Source organism: Camelus ferus, chromosome 10 (genome assembly GCF_009834535.1).
Source record: "Camelus ferus isolate YT-003-E chromosome 10, BCGSAC_Cfer_1.0, whole genome shotgun sequence".
NCBI lineage: Eukaryota > Metazoa > Chordata > Mammalia > Artiodactyla > Camelidae > Camelus > Camelus ferus.
The window spans coordinates 60741065-60765731 of NC_045705.1; the positions used below are offsets into that span (position 1 = coordinate 60741065).

General features: G+C 36.7%; 1 protein-coding gene across 17 annotated transcripts in view; it reads left to right on the plus strand.

Annotated features, from left to right (window-relative positions):
* EMSY (EMSY transcriptional repressor, BRCA2 interacting) overlaps positions 1–23629 on the plus strand; it is a 76368-nt gene extending 52739 nt beyond the window's left edge. For 9 of the 17 annotated variants that reach the window (XM_032489444.1, XM_032489443.1, XM_032489448.1 and 6 more), the window contains 8 exons: positions 646–844; positions 8142–8306; positions 9976–10131; positions 11166–11207; positions 13552–13703; positions 15625–16188; positions 17157–17657; positions 21504–23629. In XM_032489444.1, the coding sequence (XP_032345335.1) occupies positions 646–844; positions 8142–8306; positions 9976–10131; positions 11166–11207; positions 13552–13703; positions 15625–16188; positions 17157–17657; positions 21504–21698 (1974 nt within the window). In that variant the 3' untranslated portion in view covers positions 21699–23629. The remainder of the gene's footprint in view (positions 1–645; positions 845–8141; positions 8307–9975; positions 10132–11165; positions 11208–13551; positions 13704–15624; positions 16189–17156; positions 17658–21503) is intronic. The other 8 variants (XM_032489446.1, XM_032489451.1, XM_032489458.1 and 5 more) reach the window with 5 other exon arrangements.
* The last annotated feature ends 1038 nt before the right edge of the window (positions 23630–24667 follow it).

Sequence of the window (24667 nt, forward strand, 5' to 3'; positions counted from 1 at the left end):
AGCACATGCCTAGCATGCATGAGGTCCTGGGTTCAATCCCCAGTACCTTCTCTAAAATAAATAAATAAATAAACCCAACCCCCCCCAAATGTTTTTAAACAATTTAAATTTTTTAAAAAAATTTTTTAAATAATAAAATAAGGAACTTCATTTGGTTGCTAATGAAAAGAAACCTGAAGAACAGTGACTTAAACAAATTAGGGTTTTATTTTTTATTATGTTAATAAATATTTGAGGAAGGGAATCCTGGCCTGCTTTTGTGGCTCAAAAATTCCATTGGGAATCTAGGTACCTTGTCTTTCTGTTCTGCCATCAGTAGCTTATGGCTACCATTCTACTCTATATCCTACATATTGTGAAATGACTCCTGAAGTCATTCTAGGCAAGGAAAAACAGGGGCAAAGGCTCTTGTCAGAATCATAGCTGTTGTAATCTGGCATGTACCAGTTAAAATGTTGTATGTGGCCTGCTATAATTTTTTCATAGAGTAAATTTGTCTTTGATAAACAGTGTTGTGCCCAAAGCATAATACATGTACAGAATGTGATTTTCCATGTCAGGAAAATACTTGTTTATGACCTAGAAGTTAAGCATTTTTAAAATGCTCTAAAATTTATACTGGGTGTATTTCTGCTTTTCTTCTAGGTCCTTATTAAACCCAAACCAGTGACATTTCAAGCCACAGTTGTTAGTGAACAAACAAGGCAGCTGGTCACAGAAACATTACAGCAAGCATCCAGGGTGGCAGAGGCTGGTAATTCATCTATTCAGGAGGGAAAAGAAGAACCACAGAGTTACACAGATAGTAGTTCCTCTTCTACAGAGTCCTCCCAAAGTTCCCAAGGTAAGATCCACCTTACTTCTGATTTATATAATTACTGCTAACATAGTGCCAAAATAGTTGCATCTAGGGATCTCAAACAAACATGTATGCTTTGATTTGTCAGTTCTTTTGATTTTATTGTCTTTCGTTTGGTATGTAATCAGTGAGCTGAAGTTTTGTTTTTCGTAAGGCTTACCATCCTTTCCTGTCTGGCATATGTTCATCAAATAATTGGTAAACTTTAGATGATGATTTTGGCAGGTAGGTATTATCAAACTGGATAGAGCTGTGAGTCCTTCTGTTTGCTTTGAGTAAACAGGAGAAGTATGTAAGAAGGTGAATATACCTTTTGAAATGGTTGTTGCTGAACCTTGAGAAAGGATCGATGTGACCAGAGGTGAGGCTATTAGTGGGCTGTAAGTAGGGTGACCATACATTGCAGTTTGCAAGGGACAAGTCCTAGTTTTTTCTGTTCTAGAGTAATTATTAATAGCATTCTCATTCACTCAGTTTAGATGATAATTGTATGGTTGTTCTAATTATAAGGAAGGTACTATAAGGCCAGACTCCGTACTAGGGGAAAACTCTTTATCCTTAGTGCTGTTTTAATCATGTTCTTCTAGGAAGTCTTTGAAGTAAACTCATGATCATAAGCTTTGAGATCTTCTACAAATCTAGTACCCTTGTCTATCTGTTATCTTAACCACCCATATTGACAGGTGGTGTATTTATGCCTTTGCTTATGTTCTCTGGTGCATCCAAGTGAAGCTGTTTATCTTCTCTTGATCATTCCTTACTCATTCCATTTCCTCTTCTCATCTCCCCATTATTCTCTATGGAATGCTTTCTTAGCACCTTCACTTTTCTCATACAGATTCTTCATATTGTGCAGACATCTTATTATTTTAACTCTTCAGTGGACTCTTCCCAGATAAGTCTTACTGATGGTTCAAACTGCTGATTATTCCATTAATTCAAGCTGATTATTCCATTAATTCAAGCTGATTATTCCATTAATTCAGTTTGACAATTATTGATTAGTTTATACGATGTACTAAACACTTTGCTAGACCCTACAAAGTTTAAATAAAATACAGTTCTTGTATTCTAGGAGCTTAAAATTTAGAATACGGTATTAAAAAAATACACATACAACTCCAGTATAAGAATTTTATTAGTAACAAGCAAAAAAAAAAAAAAAAAAAAAAAAGCAGGGCTGAAAGTTTACACTCCAGTGGAGACCACAAGAAAGCTTCATTTGAAATGGTCTTTAAAAACTCATCAATTAAAAGTAAATTAGAATGTTGATTTTAACAGTGTGGCACTCATTTTACAAAATGGATAGTTTTGTTATCAATAATAGTAATATTTTATGAATCCGTTTGCTAAGATTTACTTTATTCTGTATTGATTTTGAATCAGTTTATGTCTTGTTACAGTGGAGTGATGCTTATTTTCTAATTATTTCTTTTGGACTTACTGATTTTATATGTATATATTTCATTCTTGGTTCAACGTATCAGCTGCTTTTTCTGCTTTTATTTTTAAGTCTGCAGTTATTTGAATAATACTAGACTTTTTTCCCCTTGAGAAATGTTTTCACAGAGCAGGTAAAACGTTTAACTTATGAGTTGGTGCTAAAAAGGGTACCTGAACAGTAGATGTCTACATATATACATATACGTAATCTCAGGTATCTTTTGAAATTGCTAGTCTTTTCCTAAGGGACCTATAAGCCAATCATTACTTCCTTAACATGCCATTTCATTAGTCAGTGTTCAATTTTCATTCTACGAATGGGACAAAAGTTTGACTGTTTCTAAAAATAATTGAGTGTAAGGTTTTCTGCTTTTTGATCTATTATATATGGCATCATTTATTTTTATTTTTGTTTTTTTATCTTTCATTGTATATTACTTCTTTTTAAAGTATTCCATAATACAGAAAAATTTCATGGTTCAAAATAGGCATATCTAATACAGTTGACTATAAAGCCATTTTTTATAATCCATATTTACTCCTCTCCCCATGTCTTTGTATAGCTCTTTAGTACATTCTCACAAAGGCAAGAGGTTGGGGATATGTATGTTGTAATTTAAAGAGAAAGGGGTAAAAGTTTTGATCTGTCTAAAACTCATACTTAGTTTTCAAAGTACATGAGGATCATACCTACTAGGAACATAAGCACTATATGGCAGTCCATTGTTCTTCTATATTGCTTTTGTAGTTTAGCCTCTCTCTTTTTAGTAACTTTTTCTTTTAATGTAATTTCAAACTTACAAAAAAGTTACAAGAAGAATAAAAAGAACTCTTGTGTATATTCTTTACCTAGATTCACCACTTGTTTATATTTTATCATTTGCTTTGTTATTGATTCTCCTTCTGTCCCCCCTTATTCTCTGTGTTTATAATTTTTAAATTTCTTAACCATTTGAGAGCAAGTTGTAGATATCATATCCTTTACCTCTAAATACTTACATTTGTAGGTTTATATTTCTTAAGGGTTAGTCTCTTCATAACTAAAATATGGTTATCAAAATCAAGACATATGAAGTTACAGTTCTGTAATGTACAATCCAGTCAAATGTCATCAACTGTCTAATCGTATTCTTTGTAGTTTTACCCCCCAGTCCACAATCCAAATCAGGATCATGTACTGCATTTAGTTGTACTTAATTGTCATGGTTCTTTATTTCCCTTGGACTTGGATAATCCCTCAGCCTTTCTTTGTTTCTTGACCTTGATATTTTTTGAAGGAAATAGATCAGTTACTTTGTAGAATATTCTTCAGTTTGGTATTGTCTGATGTTTCCTTATCATTATTTTCAGCAGGAATTCCACAGATGTGATGTGTCATTAGCTTTATCTTATCAAGAGGCACTGATGTCAGTTTGTCCCAGTGTTGATGATGATAACGTTGACCTCTTGGTTAGTTAAGGTGATGTCTTCCTCTTTTTTTGCATTATGAAGTTACTGTATTTCCCTTTGAGATTAATAGTAATTTGTGGGGAGATACTTTGAGACTATATAAATATCATGTTTGTAATCAAACATTTATCTGCTAGTTTTAGCATCCATATTTCCTCATCCACTGATGATTTTCTGAAGTTCATTATTCATTATATAGTTGATAGTTGGCACTCTACTGTAAGACAGAATCAACCTTTCCTTGACTTCATATCCTTTTTCTCGTGACTTCTTTACACAAGTCTTAGAATAAGGATGTCTTTTATGCCAAAGATTTCTTGATTCTGCTTATGGCTTCTAAACTTTCCCCACCATTCCTTACCCCCAAGGAGGAGAAGTTTAGGCCTTATAAATTATTTCTGAACTGTCTCCTCACATGCTAGAATAGAGACCTTCATCTTTACCTTGTTCTGGCACTTTTCTTGATCACTCTGGGAAGGTTTATCACTCCTTGTATACTATGCTTCTAAAATTGCTTGTACTACGAGCTATTTTATCATTGAGCATTTTATTTTGTACTTTGTTGTTGTTGTTTATATAATATAAACAATATAATCTTCTTTTCCACTAGGCTACTAGCTTCTCAAGGACAAGGATCATATTCATCTCTATGTATTCAACGGTTAGCAAGAGGTTAGCTGGCTCTAAGTAGGCACCCAGTAAAAGTTTCACTGAATGAACAAACAGAAAAGCAATAATCTTAACTATGGCACAGATTTAAGCTTCAGCCTTATAAACTCAATTTGGTTGCCTGAGTCCAAAACATTTTGTCCTTTCTAGGGTTTCCCTTAACCTTGTGGGTGTACCTTTTAAGTACTCCTGAAATATTTTTACATATTGATAGATAGCTAGATGACCAGCCCTAATGGACTGAGGCCATACTTGCCGAGGTCACTTACTGAAGATTGGGCCATATACCTTCCTCAGCTCCTGACCTTTCCTTCCTAACTGGATCTTCTTTTTTTTCCCTTTCTCACTTGGGAATAGGATTTTGGGGCTTATTGGGTCCAGATTTTTTAAAAAGAAAGAAAAATATTAGTTTTCTTTGTATTCTCTTTATTGCCAAAAGGTTTTAAGGTAGACTAGAATACGAGATTATGTGAAGTAAAATGGAGAGAAAAAGTAGACAAAACCAAGGATAGGGATTTAACATAGAACAAGTCATGAGGCAAATACAAAAATGCATCCTATAAAGACATTTACTTTAAGTAAGGTACAGTGTGGTTTCTAGGGTGACTTTTCTAGAAGCTTCATGATCTTAGTCACTCATGGTGAGGGTGATGAATAAATCTAGGTTAAGCAAAACATACTTATTGCAGAATTTTTCAGAGCCCTTGTGTGCTAATAAATGTTATAAAAGATGAAGGGTGGAATATGTAATATAAAATGCTCCCCAACTTTTGACCACAGGACCGTTCTTTTGCAGAACATCTTGAGGAACTAATGTTCTCTGGAACATTTCTAGCAAAGCTGTATAAACCATTAAACACTGTGAAGGCCTTGTGCTTTATGACAGTACTTCAGAGGGAAGGTACATATTACATCATAGAAGGGATATAAACATCTTGGGTTTAGTTTAGAGGAGATGGTTTAGATGCTGAGGCATCTGGGAATCATTTTATATGAAGAATGGTTGGTGGAGACAGGACATTAATCATGGAGAAGAGACCATGAAGATTGGGTTGGGTTGTGGGGAACATCAGAGCTGTTGTCAGTTATCTTGAGGATTGTGACATGGAAGAAAGAAAAGAATTAGTCTTTGTAGATACGTGGACAGAACTGCATTCATTGAGTAGAAGTCAGAAGAAGACCTGTTTCCACTCCATGTAAGAAAATTTTCTAATTGTCATAACTGCAAAGGTGGAAGGAAACTGTCTTGGAAAGTAGTGAGTTCTCTGGTGCTGGAGTTCCTGGACTGGTGGAGATATTTTGAAGATTTTAGCATAGGATTGATGATGGCAGTAAACATACTTTTAGATTTTTTTCTAGCTGGAAGGTCTTACGATTCTATAAAAGTGTGATACAGGCTTTTTATAGTAAAGACGTAGGAGACATTCTTCCATAAAGATGCCTGAATCTGCCTTTGGATATGGCAGGACAGTGTGTATCTCTAGTACCTAACATGTAATAGATGTCCAGTAAATATTTATTAAATGATCTGTGGGGAAAGATTTCTGAAGGTCAACAGGCTGTCATCCTCAAGAGAGATAGGGAAGTCTAGATGGATGTACACTGCAAAATCAAATGGTGCTGTGAGATCAGGCTTCTGGTATCTCAGCCATTGCACTCTGACCCTAGCACCAGACTTGGTAGGCAGTAGATTTATCTAGTCTAAGCACAAGCCAAAAGTAGAGAGGGAAATCACTCAGGGAATGTTTTTCACACTCTCATTCTGCATCACAGCTGTCAGGGTTGCTGCATTGATACTTCACAGTGGTCAGCTACTCAGAGTATGAGCAGAAAGAGAAAGAGTAATCTCCCCAGTCCCTTTGGGATGATGTTATTTGAAGTGATGCCTCTGATAGGTGCTCCATGTGAAAAGTCTTGTTCTACCTTATCTGTCTACCAATGCAGTTTTTGCTTTCTTCTGGATATTCAGAGTTGGGTTGCAAAGCCATAGGTCCTCTCACCTAACCAAGGGGTACTTATAGCATCACGACAAATTCTTAAAGTTGAGAACTTAGGTTATATAAAAAGAATGATTCCCTAATATAATGTTCTCTTAAATTTAAATTCTATACATCTACTTAGAATAAGTAAAGAAAAACTGTTATATGCCTCACATGGCATTTGGCATTGTAGGATAGTGTCCTTCAATCATCTAGATTTTTTGGACGTTTAATAGAAATTATACATGGTGTGGCATATATTCTACCCAGTGTTTGAGGGTAGGGGAAGGGAGCAGAAATATAATATGTTAACGGTAATAAATTCCAGATATCTTGTATATTGATTTTGTTTTCTTTGGGAAGACAGTTTTTCAGTTTTGTTTTTGTTTTTTTTTGAAGAGTCATTCCCCCTCGTTCCCCCTGCTTTAACCTTTTTGGACAACTTTGTGGTTTTTCAAAAATACAAAGTTCATAGAAGGTTGAACTTACGTTGTATTTATTCTAGTTTTTTGTGCTGCATGAATTCTTTTCTGTGATGATGCTTTCACTGACCATTTCGAGTCAAAGCACTCTTTTTCTTTCTTTATATTTGTCTTAGTTGCCCTAATCATTTTGATTTTACCCCAAAATACAAAGCTATATGTATATCTTTATTATATATCTCCTCCATTATAATCTAAACTTGGGAGCAGGAATCATGCTTTTATATCCTATATAATTTCCTATGTGGTGGACCAAGGAGTTTAGAAACTTAATAGTAGTCTAGTATAACTTGCTTATTCTGTAGGTGAAAAAGTCAGTAAATAATTTGTTGTTTGATTTGATGTGTGTTTAATATCTACATGCATACCTGTATAGCATGAATATAAATAAGCCTTGAGTTAAGGCTGTAACTTATTTTGAAACTAACAAAAAGTCTTAGAATTGAGAACTTTCAGGCGACAACCAGTACAACAAAAACAAAAATAACATTTCTGTTGTCCTTCATGGTTTATAGAGTTCTTTTACATATATCGTTTCATCTCCTCAGAAATCCTGTGAGGTAGAGAGGTAATCTTATTGCTGCCATTTTAGAAATAATGATACTAAGACCCAAAGAATCAACTTGCTGATAATTGATAGAGCTGACTGTAACCTAAGACCGAATTCCAAATGTTGTATGTGTCCTATTATATCATGCTGCTTCTAGATCATCTATCCGTTTTTGTTTTCAGTGGACAGGATTTCCTTTCCGCGATTCAGCCATCCAATAAGTATTGACTAAATGCTCAGCTTGTAATACAAAACACATTTTCAGGTGCATTGGGGAAAATAAGACTCCTACAGCATTTTGTTCTTACTATACACAAACATGCACTCATCTACACAAATGCACACTTATTTATTATAGCAGTTATAACATTGTATTGTAATTTGTCTCTTTACATGTCTGTCTTCCCAACCAGATTGTGTGCTTCTTAAGCATCCTTGATTATTCCGTGAGCTCCTTTATATCCTCAGTGCCAAATATAGCCTCTGGCACATAGGTACCCAGTCTGTTGAATCAATGAATGAATGAATGAATGAATGAGTGAATACAAACTTGAAAGGACATTATCCCCTCTGGGGGCTTACAGTCTTCTTGGGGAGATAAAGCATGAAGTTTATAGTAAATACAAAGATTTTTTAAAAAACAAATTGGTTTTTTTTTTAAGAGAAACTTTGTTTATAGGGTTTTTTTTTTTTTAACTAATGTAAAACAGATTCCCAGCCTGTAGTTCATGTAATTGCTTCCCGGCGTCAGGATTGGTCAGAACATGAGATTGCAATGGAGACTAGCCCCACCATAATTTATCAGGATGTATCCAGTGAATCACAATCAGCTACTTCAACAATCAAAGCTCTATTAGAACTCCAACAGACAACAGGTATGAATTCACATGCTCAACTGAATGAAGCATGTTTTCTCTAGAGATGGGTGTGCTAAAATACTACTATTGTTATATTTTCTTTGTTATTATTTGAGCACATTTCCCCCCTCTGGACTTTTCTATAATCATTGGTGCAGTCTGTTTACTTGTCAGTTCATTAAGATGTGCACAGGAGTGCTAAAGGATAGATTATAGTCAGTAGAAAGGAGAAAAAAAGTGGCAGAACTCTTTCTTCTCTTTCTCCTGCTTCAAATGGACAATCCTGTTGCCTCTTGTCAGCAGAAGGGGGTAGATCTATCAATTCTAAGCACAAGGATAGATGCAGTACAGTTGCCAGTGCTATTCAAGACTAGTAGGAGACAGATTGAAGGGCCCCTGCCATCCTCCTTGATATTGGTGGGGCAGTTTTGTGGTCATAAAACACCGTAAATGGCTTTGTTAGCATTCTAATTTGTTTTAATTTTATCGTCATACTTCTTTGTGTCGTTTAACAACTTGAGCTTCCATGCAGAGCTGTCCTCATTTAACAAGATCGAATCAGTATTTCTAGTTACTAAATATCTTAATAAACTCTAGACAAAACCTATGTTAGTTATACTGACTTCTCTGTTGTATTAGGTCAAAGATTGCCAGAGTATTTTAGGGACTTAGTAGTGATCTCATCCAACCCTTTTATTTTATGGATAAATAAACTAAGACCTAGAGAGGTTGCCCAGTGAGAGTCCTCATCTTTTGATTCCTAGTTCAGTGCCCTCTCTACTTGTGGGGTGACTTTTGTATTCTTTTGGTTTTGTTTTTCATTCTTTGTTTAAATGATTATCTTGATTTTTTTACATTATATGTTTGGTGAGAATAATCTGAATGATCATTCAGTGGACTTAATTATTGGTACTGTTTGTTGTAACATCCACTCTACACTACCCATAGAATTAGCATTTGATGTAAGTCTTTGGTTAATCTTTCTATTGGTGTTATTTTTGGCCCTAGGGATTTCCTCAGCTCCTTGTCTTTGACATAGTCAGCTATTTCCATTAATGCCTTATAGAGGGAAAAACTGATAAGATAGACAGTAATTCTGTTCATGAAAACCATTCTTGATTCCAGACCATTCCACAGATGTTTTTGCAGGAACAGAGAAGCCATTTTTTCCTAACACTGAAAATGTTTATTCTTTTAAGAATCTTTGAAAATATTGTAACATTTCTTTGGAGATTATCTTGAATGTTTAATAGATCAAATTAAACTGGTTGCTATGTTGTGCTGTTCGGGGTAGGTGTGCCCTAGAGCAAATCATGCTGTGTACTGCTTACTCACCCTTTGTTTTCAGGCTGGTAAACTCAAGAATACCAGGGAGTACCTTGAAGAAGGGTAAAGGAAATGTTCTAAGGGGAGTATGTCAAGGGAAATAGACTCAATTGTTTGGCCTAGTGATAATAGGGGGGATTTTACTCGGATTACATATGAGTTCTTACTAGGCTGCTGGGTATGGTTGCACACGTTGTGCACTCTACAGCCATACATAGCAGTCTGCTCTTTTCAACTCACTGACTCCTTATTCACTGCCCATGTGGCACCCCAGAGGTCTTGTTCGTTAATCCCATGGACAACTCTGGTTTTAGTACTTGTTTGTAATAAAGTTAATTTTTCCCCTGACTTTTTTGTACAGTAAAGGAAAAATTGGAATGTAAACCAAGACAACCCACTATTGACTTGAGTCAAATGGCAGTGCCTATTCAGATGACCCAGGAAAAGAGACATTCTCCTGAGAGTCCATCAATTGCTGTGGTAGAGTCAGAACTAGTTGCTGAATACATCACTACTGGTAGGTGTCCTCTTAAAAAGTAGTATTAAGGTAGGAGAGCTACCTTTCTGGATTTCATGGGATGGTTGTTTGGGGGAGAATATATTTTCTGTATTTTTAGGTCTCTTCTAGTTTGCTCTTGAGAGCAAATTCACATTGTCCTTGGGATTTACCCTGTCTTTAATGAGTAGGGGAAAAAAAATCAATAGGGTTCTTACAAAGTTTGTGAGTAATATAAAACTGCAAGTTGGCCATATATAACATCTGTGAACATAGGGCAGCAGCGGTAGTGAGAGGATAGAATATCTTTTATATAAAAATAAATATTTCTAGGCATCTGAATTTTTTAATTTTGGGAAGGAGGAGGTAGGTCAAGGGAGAAAGAAGGTATAAAAATCAACCTTTTTTTTTTTTAATGTAAAGAAAAAAAACTTTGGAAAACTTTAAATCCCTGTAAATACTTAGGAGTTCTGGTGGAAAGCAAATTAGGTATTTGTTTAAAATGTGGTCTGGCAGCAAAACGTTAATGAGATTTTTGGATGGCGTATATAGAGAAGTGGAGTAGGAAGGATAATAGATTCTTTCTCTCATATTCTGGTGAGACCACACCTGGAATACTGCTTTCTGTTTTGGACACTTCATTACCTCAAGATTTGAAATAGTTCAGAGAGTACTAATGTGAATAATTAGGGGTTAGGAGAGATCACTTATGAGTCAATATGTAAAAAACACCTGTCTTGAGTTTTCTTAAGCAGTGATTAAAAGAGAACACAAAGTTACAAATATCTGAAGGCTGTAAATACCGAAGCAGAAAAGGAGTTCTTTGGCATCATTTTAGGCAATATTATTAAGACTAATCGGTTAAAATTGCTGAAAGGGGAAATCCAATTAAAGATTATGGAAAATCACCTAGCATCTTTCTTTAGAGATATTTAACAAAAGGCAGAGGGCAAGATATTGGGGAAATCAATAATAACCTCTGGGGATAGACTAGATTATCAAACAGTAAATAGATGAAAAGACGTATGATTTCTTCCCTTACTTATCCTTTGCAGAACGCACTGATGAGGGGACAGAGGTTGCTTTTCCCCTTCTAGGTAAGTGGTGTGCATCCATTTGTAGTATAGCTGAAGGTAAAAGATGATTATTTTGGGGGGAACCACTTAAATGGATGCGCTCTACTCTGATCTGGTAGAGGAAAGGTAAGCTCTAAGTGAAAGAAAGACTTTCCTTTTGCAGAATAGAGGGATTTTTTCTCAGAAATGAACAGTTTGACATTGGAAAAATAAGAGTTGTTTAACAAAATGAGTGACTGTTTTATGGTGTTCATATGGCCCAGTTAAGGTCACTTCAGCTGTTTTCCAAATGCTCATTCTGTGACCCCCCCCCTTCCATAATCTCCTCCCATCGTATCCTTAGCCACACTGAGCTTTTCCTTTGATTTCAAAGCCAGCTTCCTGGCCCTGGCCTTTTGTATTATCCTGCAGTGGATGTTATTTTTCTCTAACTTTCCTGCACTCCGGAGAATTACCATGAAAAGATTTATAGTATCTTGAATGAGGATTATTTTTAAAGGGTTTTAGTTGATCACTTATTTTTAGTTGATCATCTGTTAAACTCATTTCATTTTAAATAACTTTAATGTAATAATTATGAAGACTAGTGTGTGCAGCAGAAGTGTTCCACATACTGTGATAACCTCATCAGAAATTATATTTATTTTTTTATTTATTTTTCAATGTCATTCATTTCTGATGATGCTTCCATCAATAAAAACTTCATTAAGTTGCTTGCTTTAATATTATTAGTATTTTTTTTTCTCCTACTCAGTCATATTGTAAATGATTTCAATATTTGTTGTTTTAATATTAACCTCCCTTATTTTCATTTTGGCTGAGCACATATGGAAGATTTTATTAACTCATATAATTTAAAGTTTACATATAGGGCATTCTGTGAAATACAGTAAGATACTATAGTACATTTATAAAAGAGTACTGGTGATGTTGCCAATAATCTCATATCACATGTAGGCATATGTATAGCAATGACAGAAAAACAGCATTTGTGAATATAGATAGAATGTGTTGTAAAAATAAAGTTTGTATGTATTTCACTGGATAGTTTTAAAGTTCTATAGTTTCAATACATAAGTGGCACTTTTACATTGATTTCTGTGGTGATCATCTTGCCCTTGGGCACTCCACAGTGACTTTTCTAAGGATAGGATCTCTACTACTTGAAATTGTAGATCAAGATATATGAGAATTAGAACTACTGATTATTAAGGGAGTTTTGATATTCTCAAAATCCCTAGCTAATTTTTCAGATTTGTTTTACTCTGTTCCGGATTCAAAAAGTTGATTTCCCAGTAACCATAAGCATTTTTAAAGCTCTATAGAATAAGACTGGTGAGTGTTTATACTGTTTAAAAAGTTGAAATTGAGGCTGATTAAAAATGATAGGTTGGCATCAGTGTAGATACATAGTTTTATATCTGCATGTAAATGTAACTGTAAGTGTATAGGTTACTCCATGGGACCCTTGTAGCAAGAGACTAAGAAGTGGGGTTATTGCCTAAAGTGTACTCTCACTCATTTGTTTCAGATGAGCTAAAATTTGAGAAGATGAAAACACTGACTTTTCTATTCTTTTGTTAACTTTATTTTAGTATTTAATAATTTAAGGATTATTTTCAATTCATTAGTTTGGTCCTCTTCTAAGAAATAAATTTTTATCTCAATAAAAAAACAAAAATAAAACCTCTGAATTTTAGAGGTCAATAACAGGGTTTAAGTGACCTCTTCAATTCACATAGCTGGTTGGTGGCAGATTGGGACAGAATCTAGGTGTGACTCTTGGTTCAGTTCTCTTTCTGCAGTATCATCTTGACCTCTTAACATCTTTAGGAACTGTAAGACTGTGAGACCATGTCACTTCATATAAAGGAATGAATGCTTCTGGTTTTTATATTATATTTGAAACTAGGACCAAGAGATTAAAGAACTTATATTGTCTCACTTTCCTTAAAGATGTTAGTCTGGGATTTGATTGCAGAAACACTCTGGATTGTGTTGTTACCTTAATGGGGTAAAAGTCATTGGAGATACTCTCCTCACGGAGGGCTATAACTTTAAGAGGTTTTTTCCTCCTTTGTGATAGTAGTTTTCACAGTGCTTCCACATACATTTTTCATCTCATCCTTAGAATAGTTCTGTTACTCCCATTTTACAGATGAGAACACAGAGTCTCAGAGAAGATAAGTGACTTCCTCAGAGTCACACAGCTCATAAATGGGCAGACTCTGGTCTTCTGCTTCCTAGTTCACAGCACTGCACTTTCTGTCTGTGATGCAATCTCACAGACATTTGTTTAAAATGACTACTGGTTACAGATGCTGTATGATTTCTGGAGAAATATCATTACCTCCTCTATTTTCAGTCAGCCATCGCTCCCAGCCCCAGCAGCCCTCCCAGCCCCAGCGGACCCTGCTCCAGCACGTGGCTCAGTCACAGACTGCAACACAGACTTCGGTGGTGGTGAAGTCCATCCCAGCATCTTCCCCTGGAGCAATCACCCACATTATGCAGCAGGTTGTATCTCTTCTTTTTCTTCTTCTTCGACCTTCTGTAACTGCCCCTTTCCTGAAATAAGATTCAGTTTCATCTCCAATCTTAAGAGGGAAAATAATTGAGTTGAAGAGTGTTTGTGTAGTTCTTTCATCTGTGAGAAGTGAGTAGAGGAAATGAAATACCTTAACTCCAGAAAGTAACTAAGAAATAGTATTCTTGGATCTTCTGTGAACTCTTTAACATTTCAGAAGTGTGAGGCTATTTAGATGAATCTATGACATTAGAATTGGTCACTGTTTCTATGTATTTTATTGTTACAGAAGAACTTATCATTGAGGTAAGATTTTCAAATGAAATAGAAGTTGGTTTGTTTAGCTGTTTGTCGCTGGGTTTCTTATTTGCTTTACTTTTTATAATGCAGCCTCATGGGAACATCATAAATAAGTTGACAGATAACTTTTTGACTTCTTTTACTATATGTGACCAATTGAGGAAGAGACTTAATAAGAAGGAGAATGAGTTGATATATAACAGAAAATCTGGTACCAGGGGTAATAGGGAAAAGGAAAAAATATGTTGATAAGTTGGTTTTGTGTCAGATACTGTGCTTTGAGCTTCAAATATCTTAACTTGTTTAATTCTTGCTATGATCCCGCAAGGTGGCTGTATTATCCCTCTTACAAATGAGGAAACTCATGCTCATAGAAGTGAAGTAACTCATTCTGGGTGGCAGAGCTAGGATGTAAATCCAAAACATCCTGCCTCTTTTATAAGTGATGTCATAAATAACATATTTAAGCATGACTTATCATTAGTAGCCACATAAATTATTATCACTTGACTGGTAGTAGTTGACTGTAACTGTAGGCAAATATCGGAAAGACAGTGAAGAAATTTTTGAATTAAAAACCTGTATGTGTTAGGTCATTGTGAGATAGAGGAGGGTTTCAATTAAATCTCATAAAGTTTTAAACTTTAGAGTAGATGTGTAGCATTCAACAAGGTAGTGGGAAAGATGGAGTTGGGGTGGATCTTGTGTCACTGAGGGAAGCCAGATGGCCAGAGGTTTTGCTGGGTGTCAGATCTCAGCCTGGAGTTTGGCTCTTATCTGGCCGTCCTGATGTTGACCCTTCTCAAGACACCCAGACAGGTCAGGCCACTGGCCCTAACCATGTCACTCAGATCGCTGCCTCCTCCCAACACTACTATAGCCAATACCAGGCACATCTCCCTTTCTACTGACAGGAGCCTTCTTGCCCCCTCCCCAGTCTCCTTCCCTCCTGGGAGCCAGGTGTCCGGGGTCCTGTTGCCTAGTGGGCCTGGAATCCAGGCAGAGGGCAGGGAGGGCTGATTCAGAGGACTGTTCACTCAGACCTCAGTGAAGCCTGGCAAAGTGTCTCCACCCTGAGCAGAGAGGCCCTCTGCTGCGGGACTGGGGTGGGCACGGCCCTCAGACAACTCCTCTCTTCTGGACCGTGCTAGACGGGCACACGGCCGAAGTGGGCTGCTCCAAACCTTGGCCTTTCTCTGGACGCCTCACTCCTGGGTTGCTGCGCTCTTTCCTTGGACGGGTGAGCACTTCTGATGACCAGGCCAGAGAGCTATGTCCTGAGCCTGGGAGCCTTTTCTTTTTCTAGTTGGGCTGTGCTTGCAGGGCATCCCTGTTCCTCTTACATACAAGTTCTGGGCCTTCTAGGACTTTTCTTATTGACGTGAGTAGGCTAGTTTTTGCAGTACTTGATGTCTAACAGTTGAAATTATAAGGGTCTCAATCTAAAGCCCTCTTTAGATTTAGAAACCTTGAGGTTTTTTGGTCATAAAGGCGCTCCCTTCTGAAAATTTTTGAATGGTACTCATAATCACGTCTTTTCCAGTTTGAGGAAAATGTAGCAATGTAGGTGTTTTTCTTATTTCATTCTTACTTTGTGCCTTTTTTACTCAGGCATTAAGCAGTCACACTGCTTTTACCAAACACAGCGAGGAACTTGGAACTGAGGAGGGCGAGGTTGAAGAGATGGACACTTTAGACCCTCAGACAGGTCTGTTTTATCGATCTGCCCTGACTCAGTCACAGTCAGCTAAACAGCAGAAACTTAGCCAGCCACAGCTGGAACAGACTCAGCTGCAAGTGAAAACTCTGCAGTGCTTCCAGACTAAACAGAAGCAGACCATCCACCTGCAGGCAGACCAGCTCCAGCACAAACTCCCGCAAATGCCCCAGCTTTCCATCAGGCATCAAAAGCTCACCCCTCTCCAGCAAGAACAAGCACAGCCCAAGCCAGATGCACAGCACACGCAGCATCCCATGGCGGCCAGAGACAGGCCGCTTCCTACCTTAATGGCACAGCCCCCGCAGACTGTAGTACAGGTGCTTGCGGTGAAAACCACGCAGCAGCTCCCTAAACTGCAGCAGGCTCCGAACCAACCAAAAATCTACGTGCAGCCCCAAACCCCCCAGGGCCAAATGCCGCTCCCAGCCTCGTCCGAGAAACAGCCGGCAAGCCAGGTAACGGAATATTGATAGCATGCAAAGTTAAACTTCTCTGTTCACGGAAAAAATGAGAACATCACGACCCTATCGTGATGAGCAGTGCATTCTCCTGGCAAGAGGAAACTCAAAAGCCTCATTACGCTGGTTTTACTTTATCCTGTCAGAAGGTTGACGTTAGGGAAGAAATGCACGCATTAACATAGGAAGAACAAAATAGCGCTCAGAACTTGGTTTCCCAGGCAGTTTTTAATGATGTCACTTCAGCATTGATCAACAGTGCATAGAAACAATATCCCTAAATTATTTTTACTTTTTAAGTATAAAATATTTATGTCCATGCCTATAAACTCTTACTTCTGTGGTATTAATGCAAAGTAAACTACAGTCTTTTAAGGAACCTCATTGAACATCTTTGTAGTTTACATCATCACCATTTGGTTAATTTATCTTCTAGATTTATTTTCTAGATTGCAAAGGAATTATCTGTGGATATTGAAAAGAAAAATTACATTAGGGAAAGTCAGTGGCTTTGGAGTGATGTATGTATGTATGTGTGTATTATAAATACATATATATAGAATATGTTTGTATAAATGTATTTTGAAGCAAAAGATTGGAAAAAAAAACCCTACTTTTTATTTTAAAAAGCTGAAGATCATATGAAATAATTTGAGACGGGTTGAAGGTGTACTATGTGGGGATGTAAATCCCAAAGGAAAACAAGGCTGCTGTGACTTTTTTTTTCCTTTACTGCTATGAACCTTGGCTGGCTGAACAAAGGTTCTTTCAACCCTTCCTCTTTCCCTAGGTTTCTTAAAGTAACCAGATACTTTCCCATCCAACCCTCTTGTTAAAACACCGAGCTTCAAAATGTCTTCCTAGTATACCGCACAAATGTTTCTTTTGCCATATTGTCTGGGGTATTTGATAGGTTTTTTCAAAGAGATGTAGCTGTAACACACACAACCCCAATTTGTTTTCAGGTGGAGCAGCCAATTATAACCCAAGGATCCTCTGTTACAAAGATAACTTTTGAGGGGCGCCAGCCTCCCACAGTTACAAAGATAACTGGTGGCAGTTCTGTGCCTAAGTTGACATCACCAGTTACAAGCATATCTCCCATTCAGGCCTCTGAGAAGACAGCAGTGTCAGACATTTTGAAAATGTCTTTGATGGAAGCTCAGATTGATACAAATGTAGAGCATATAGTAGTGGATCCCCCAAAGAAGGCTCTTGCCACTAGTATGCTCACTGGTGAAGCAGGATCATTACCCTCTACCCATGTGGTGGTGGCAGGGATGGCGAATTCCACTCCCCAGCAACAGAAATGTAGAGAGTCCTGTTCGAGTCCATCTGCTGTTGGCCCTCCCCTAACGACAAGGAAAATCGATGCACCAGGAGTGCCTACGACAGGCCAGTTCATGCGTATTCAGAATGTAGGCCAAAAGAAAGCTGAAGAGAGCCCAGCAGAAATTATCATCCAGGTAAGAACTGGAAGGCACATGAGAAATCTTGGGCATCTTGGGGGTTGTGGGTTTGGCATGTTTTGGGATGTCACAGGAAGAGTCAAGCCAAGATGGCAAAGAAATTATCTCTGAGACAAATTTGGTTAACTACCTACTACAAATATACAAATTTATATTTATTTTCTGGAAGACAGTCCTAGAAAATTGATGGATATTGTCACATAGCACAACTTAGAGGCAATCAGGGCCCTGAGCCATGTGTCCACTTGATTCATAGATGCAAGCCACACTTGCCAGAATTGCCTCAGCAAGTCAGCCTAGAAGATCAACAACTTCCCAGGTCAAACTTCGGGCTCCCCAATCTTTGCTCGAAGGATGTAACTGGATTGTACTCCTGGGGTATAATTGGATTGTACTCCTATTTCAAGTTAATTTCAAGGACCCTTTCCTTGCAAAAACACAGTTCTTGATCTTGATCCAAATTTATGGTTTCAGGACATAAAATCTTAATTAACTGAAATGTCTGGAGAAACACGTTGTAAGAGAATGTTTCTTAGTAATTTAACTTTATATCTAATTTGGGATTAACGGTAAAGCTTTGCTTTTTATTTCAATCATTGTTGTTATTGAAAAATCTTGTTATGGTTACTGTCTTGCCTTGGTAAGTACAGGCTAGTGAACATAATGGATTATTCATTGACAGTAGATCTTCCTGTGCCTCACATTCCCTTCATTCTAAAGCTCATCTGTCATCATGCATAACAGATCCAGACTGAGGAGTTACTGGATGCAGTCTAGCTTGTAGAAGCTGTGTGTTATTTCCCTCTCTCCTTGCAGGGTATCAGGTTGTTTTCTTGACATTTTTCGTTTTTACTTGGAAGATATCAGAGAGCAGCACATTTTAGTTAATTGAGAATTTAGATTTATCGAAATGTGGATAGTCTAGTATTTACCATAGACTCACTGTTGTGTGACTTAGAAGTTCCTGTAGTAAATTTTGCCTTTCCTGTGATGCAGAGGCTTGAGAGAAAGCAAATTGGCCACTATTAATCCAAATACGATATAACTAAGCAAATTGGCCACTATTAACCCAAATACGATATAACTAAGTATATAATGCTTGAATGGAAATAGATCTGCACATTGAATTATTCAAATAATTTGTTCCTTCCTGTAAAAACAAATGTTAGTGAACTAAATAATCCTTGGGCAAAGAAATTAGTTATACTTTTAGTGGTAGCGTCTGCTGGAAAAGGAATAGTTTTCATGGCTTTGCCATTCACTGTGTGACTTTGGGCAAGACTACTTAACCTCACTGTGCCTTAGTTTCCTCATCAGTAAAATGGGAAAAGGAAGCCTACTTTACATGATTGACATAAGGATTACACAAAATTTAGATGAAGCACCTAGCACAGTACCTGGCTTGTAGTGATTGCCCAATGAATAGTAGCTATTACTATCTTTCCTAAAATTTACTGTCACTACTAGGAGTTTAAATTGGTATACTCACTGAATTGAAAACAATTTTGAATAGCTTATTTGGAAATTATTTTCTGTACTTTATGAACAGGGATGAAAATATAATTTGCGTCATGCATCAAGGATGATAGATGATAGCTAACAAGTAGGTCCTCTACATAATACTCAGCTAACGTTTAGCTTGTACCATGTGCTGGGTTGCTGTGTCAGAGGGAAGGGCAGCATAGTGATTAAGAGCCAAGCTTTTGGAGTCAGAAATACCTAGATTTGAATTTCACCTGTACTCATTATCCGTATCATGGCTTTGAGCAACAGAATTAACCTCTGTCCTCAGTTTCAATACGTGTGATGAAATGGAAACAATAACACTTACCTTACAACGTTGTTTTGAGGATTGAGCAAATGTATATAAAGCAACTGATTAAGTGTCTGATATAGAGTAATACTCAATAAAGATATCTCCTGTTATTATAATCATCATTAATATATTATTATAACATTTTCAGGTCTCATTAGTTACCCTTAGCTTTGACCCAAAGTATTGATTTTACTGATTCAGTAAAATACCTATTGGCATGAGTGAAGGAAGTCTGTAGGAGTTCTTTGATTTCCTTGAAAAATGTTTGTAAAAATTCAGCATGTTTGATATTAAATGCTTTGAGTGAAAAGCATTGTTCTTTGTAGACAGATAACCTGTTTCTTTCATTCATTCATTCATTCATTCACGTGTATTATTTAACCTCTGTGTTCTAGGCACTGTGCTAGGTGTGAAGATAGAGGAGTAAACAAAATGAATGTATCTTCTATTTTGAAGGAGCCAATGTATGTGGAATTCATAGAATTTCAGAACTGCAAAGATCTTTAAAGCATATCTTCTCTAATTATCTTATTTTATACAAGATTAAACTAAAGCTCAAGAAAGTGAAGTAACTTATTCAGAGGTCCACAGCAAGTCAGCCAGAGCTGAACTAAAATCCTGACCCCACATAAGACTTTTTCACAGTGACCAGCTATATGAATCAAGGGTGGGAGGATGAGAGAAGACAAACAAAGAAACAAAAAACTTCACCACCCTAAAGTCAATGCCTAGGCATCTTACTCTATTTTCTTGATAGTATTAAAATTAAATTTGCATCTCCCCCAATAGAAGGTTGTTATGGTTAGTTATATTTTCAAAGTGCTGCTATTCAGCTCTACTCTGGGGTTTTTTATGTTTAAGATACATTATTCATTTGGCAGATAATTTATTTGAGCATCTAATGTGTGCCAGGTACTATTCAAAGCTCTGGGCATCTAGATAGTGAAGATCTGTGCTCTGGTCCATACTCTCTTGGAGCTTAAATTCTAAGGGCGAGAAAAAAGTTAACAAAGAGGTGATAAAGATGAAGAAAATGTAACAACATAATAGAAATTGTGGGTAAGAGATGGGTCTGACCCAGTACTCTGATTTCATGGACATAGAAAGAAGGCCCTGTCAAAGCCTTTTATTCTAAGTGTTTGAGCTAAGATGCAGATGACAAGATGGAGCCAGCCATGTAAAGATTTAGAGGAAGAGTATTCCAGGAAGAGAGGAAGAACTAGAGCAAAGGCCCTGGGGTACACAAGTGAGTTTGGCATAAAGACTGGAGCCATGGTAAGGAGTTTGATTTTATAGCAAGCACAATAGGAAACAATTGTAAAATTTTAAGCAGGGGTATGATGTGAACTGATCTACCTTTTAAGAAGGTATCTAATAAAATTGAGAAAGAAAAATCTGACAAGGCAATATGGCCAAAATATGTATTTATCTATTGGTATTTTTATTGTTTAAAAGGTAGTTCTGTCCTCTCTTATTTTTAATAACGATTGTTACTATGTGACCCAAACTAATAACTTCCCGTTTGAGCTACCAAAGGACTTAAAATATATTGTGGTATCAGTAGATTAATCATTCATCTCGCAAATGATGAGCAAAATCTGATTACATACACGTTTAAAATTTGCTCAGTGACCAAATGAAAATGTGCTCAAAATTCTGTCTCTTGAATAGGCACAGACTTCAGCCTCCTTTGTTAGAAGAGGAACCATCAAGGAGTGGAAAGATCACTTTGAGTGGTAGAGCACTTTGCTTTGAATCCTGGAGTGAACCCTGACCATCTGTGTGACCTTGATTAAGTCACTTACCATCTTCGTTTCCTCATTTGTAAAATGGAAATATTTTCTATACTTCCAGTGTTGTTATGGCAGTTTAGTAGAATATCATAGGTGAAAGCATCTAGCACAGTGCCTGGCGTCTAGTAGTTGTCCAATAAATGTCAGTGTCCTTTTTGCCTTCCTTAATTGTTTCCTTCTGTTACTTTTTTTTTTTTTAACCATAAAGCTTCTCTCCTGTGTCTTCTCTTCCAGGCCATTCCCCAGTATGCTATTCCTTGTCACTCCAGCTCCAACGTGGTCGTAGAGCCCAGCGGGCTCCTTGAGCTAAACAACTTCACCAGTCAGCAATTGGATGACGATGAGACAGCAGTGGAGCAGGACATAGACAGTAGCACAGAGGATGGAACCGAACCCAGCCCCTCTCAGAGTTCTGCTGAAAGGTCCTAGTGTTTTGGACACAAGAGTGCACTTTAAAACCTACTTGGTTACCAAGTGTCCAGGGAAGCCCTTGTATTTTGATGTCTGAAGAGAGCACTTTGCCCATGCTTAAGTTGTGGACCCTGAAACAACAGTGTTTCAAGAAGAATTGCTGCAGGAGTAGCATTTTAAAATAAGATAAAACTCACAGGGGAATGTACTTTAAAAAAAAAAAAAAGAAAGAAAGAAAGAAAAAGATGCACATCTACAGTGACATAAGACCTGGTATTCTTTCTCTCTGTTGGACCATGACTGATGGAAAAGTTTGTCTCGCAGTGGAAAGAGACTTTTCCTGTGAATGTTCCTCACCTGGTTTCTACTGAGCAAAACACCATCAAAAAAAAGGGGAATGTGAATAGTTTGTATTTTGAAACTCTGTCAGGAAGTTTTGTTTGTTTTTTTTAATCTTACATGTTTTTGCAAATCCCTGGAAGTGCTGAATTGGTTAACATTTTACATCTGCTCAGTTCTTATTTTATAAAATAGCTAGAGAAATACTGGCATTAAAGAATCCTTGTTGGATGGTGGAAATCAGATCCCTAACCAGTGGGAAGTGCTTTTTGGGTGGCTTGTACATTCTTACCAATTGTATGCTAATTTATTGTGTTTTGTTCCTTTGTGCTCTAGGCAGCACACTTGCCTTCTATTTATTTAAATGTAAACATTTCAAAGCAGGCCATATTTCTTCTGACAAATTTCCTGTAAACCAGGATTGCCTACCCTTTCCACCTCCCACCCTCCCTCTTCTGTAAAACTTACAAGAAAATGTTTCATTGTGAAACAAAGGAAAAGAAACATTTTCTGGCCCAAAGGAAATGTTCAGTTATGTTCAGGAAAACAAATTATTCATATGATACTATTTTAACATTGAAATTGCACATTCATGTTGGACTGAGACTTTGAAAATAACTTTAACATACTTTTGTTTAACCCCCTTTGAAATGTATAAAAAGTTCATTTACAGTTCTAAATGTAATGTTTTTAAGCATTCTACCTTTTTTAGGACACAATTTGTTTAAGCAGTTATGTTTGGGTCTTGTGATCACTGTCTGTCACAAGTAGAATGAAGGGTAAAAGGGTGGGAGGGTAAGAGTCAGTTTTGACAAGTTGTGGCAAAGGAAACTATACTTTTCATTTTTTAAAAAATGTAAATAGAAAAGTTTTTAACGGTTTTATATAGATTTCACTATAAATAAGCATTTTAAGACTGACAAATGTTGAACTGTACATACATGTATCAGCATAACTGCCCAATTTTTTGGTGCTGAAGTACTGTAAGTAGAATTCATCAACAGTCTCCTAATTTTTGCATCTATATCTGGAAAAAAAAACTGTGATCAATAGCTAATAAATTCCCACTCGAGTGACACTGAAGATTTAAACACAAGCATTCACGATATGCGCTGATCTCTGGTAGTGTCGTCATTTCTCCTAGGTGATGATGACTTATACCCATAGATGGAGCTGTTGGATATTATTTTATTGTACAAATTCATGTTTAAAAGACTTTGTGACTGTTTCTAGTTAAGTAATTTTTTTAACCTCTCGGGTCGTAGACTTCTTAATCTGATTATTATGAACTCACACCAAAAAGATACACATGCCAATATACATGTTAGGTTTCGCATACATTTTTAGGTGTTCATGGGCCTCTAAGCGTATACATGTATTCCAGGTTAAGCCCTCTGTTATGGTCAATTCATTACTTACAGATGTAAGTTTTTATAAAATAAAATACCTTTTAAATATTCGTTGATCAGGTAACAAGAACAACCTTGAATAAAGTTATTATGTTCTACTTTTGCATATTCTGGCCCCATAGCACACCTGTGTCCCTTTGAGAATTTAGCCTTAATATGTTTCATTAACTGAAATGGCAAATAAAACTTCCATAGTCTACATTTTTTAAAATTAGTGTTTATTTTAACAAATTATCAAGTGAAGGATTTAATTTTTTTCTCTTAATGTGTTAATTTCAAAGAAAGCATGAATTTTGATTTATTTGACAAATATTAAATAAGCATCTTGTGTGTGCCAGATGCTATTCTAAGCACCAAGTATACCATAGTGAATAAACAGAAAATCCTACCCTTAGGAGTTGACAGACAGCGTTCCCTGCTGTTGAAATGGGCAGAAGGGCTAAGGGAAAGAGGAAACATGAGTGGCTCTTAGGTTTCTCGATTAAGTGGATAGATGATGATGCCATGCTTGGATCTCCAGGCATCCTTTTACTGAAAGTCTTAACATTAGATCTATCAGTATTTCATATGTTTAAGTTCATAAATTAAATGTAAATTTAAGTCATCCCTGTGAAAAATATTCAGCGATTACCAGGCAAATGCTGCAAAATTAATAAAATCCTAATAACTGTTATAGGTAGTGATAAGAAAAATCCATTCGGTTTAAAGTAAACTTTGATAAATGCTTCATACTGCAGAAGCAGTTTATGGTGAACTTTGAGAACTTTAAAAAAAAAATAACAGCTTTATTGAGATTAATTCACCTGCCATACAATTCACCAATTTGAAGTATACAGCTTCAGTGTTTTTTTAGTGTATTCAGAGTTGGGCAGCCATCACTGCAATCAATTTTAGAGTATTTGCATAGCCCCCAAAAGAAACCCATACCCCTTAGTGATCACCCCTGAAACCACCACCACCCCAGCCTTAGGCATCCACTAAACTAATTTCTGTCTCTATGGAGTTGCCTATTCTGGTCACTTCATATAAATGGAATCAGAGAATATGTGGTCTTTTGTGACTGGATTCTTTTGCTTAGTATAGTATTTTCAAGGTTCATTCACGTTGTAGCATGTATCTGCTCAATTCCTTGTTACAGCTCAGTAATAATCCATTGTGTGGATATACCGTATTTTGTCTTTTCATCAGTTGATGGGCATTTGGGATGTTCCCACTTTGGGGCTCTTATGAATAATGCTG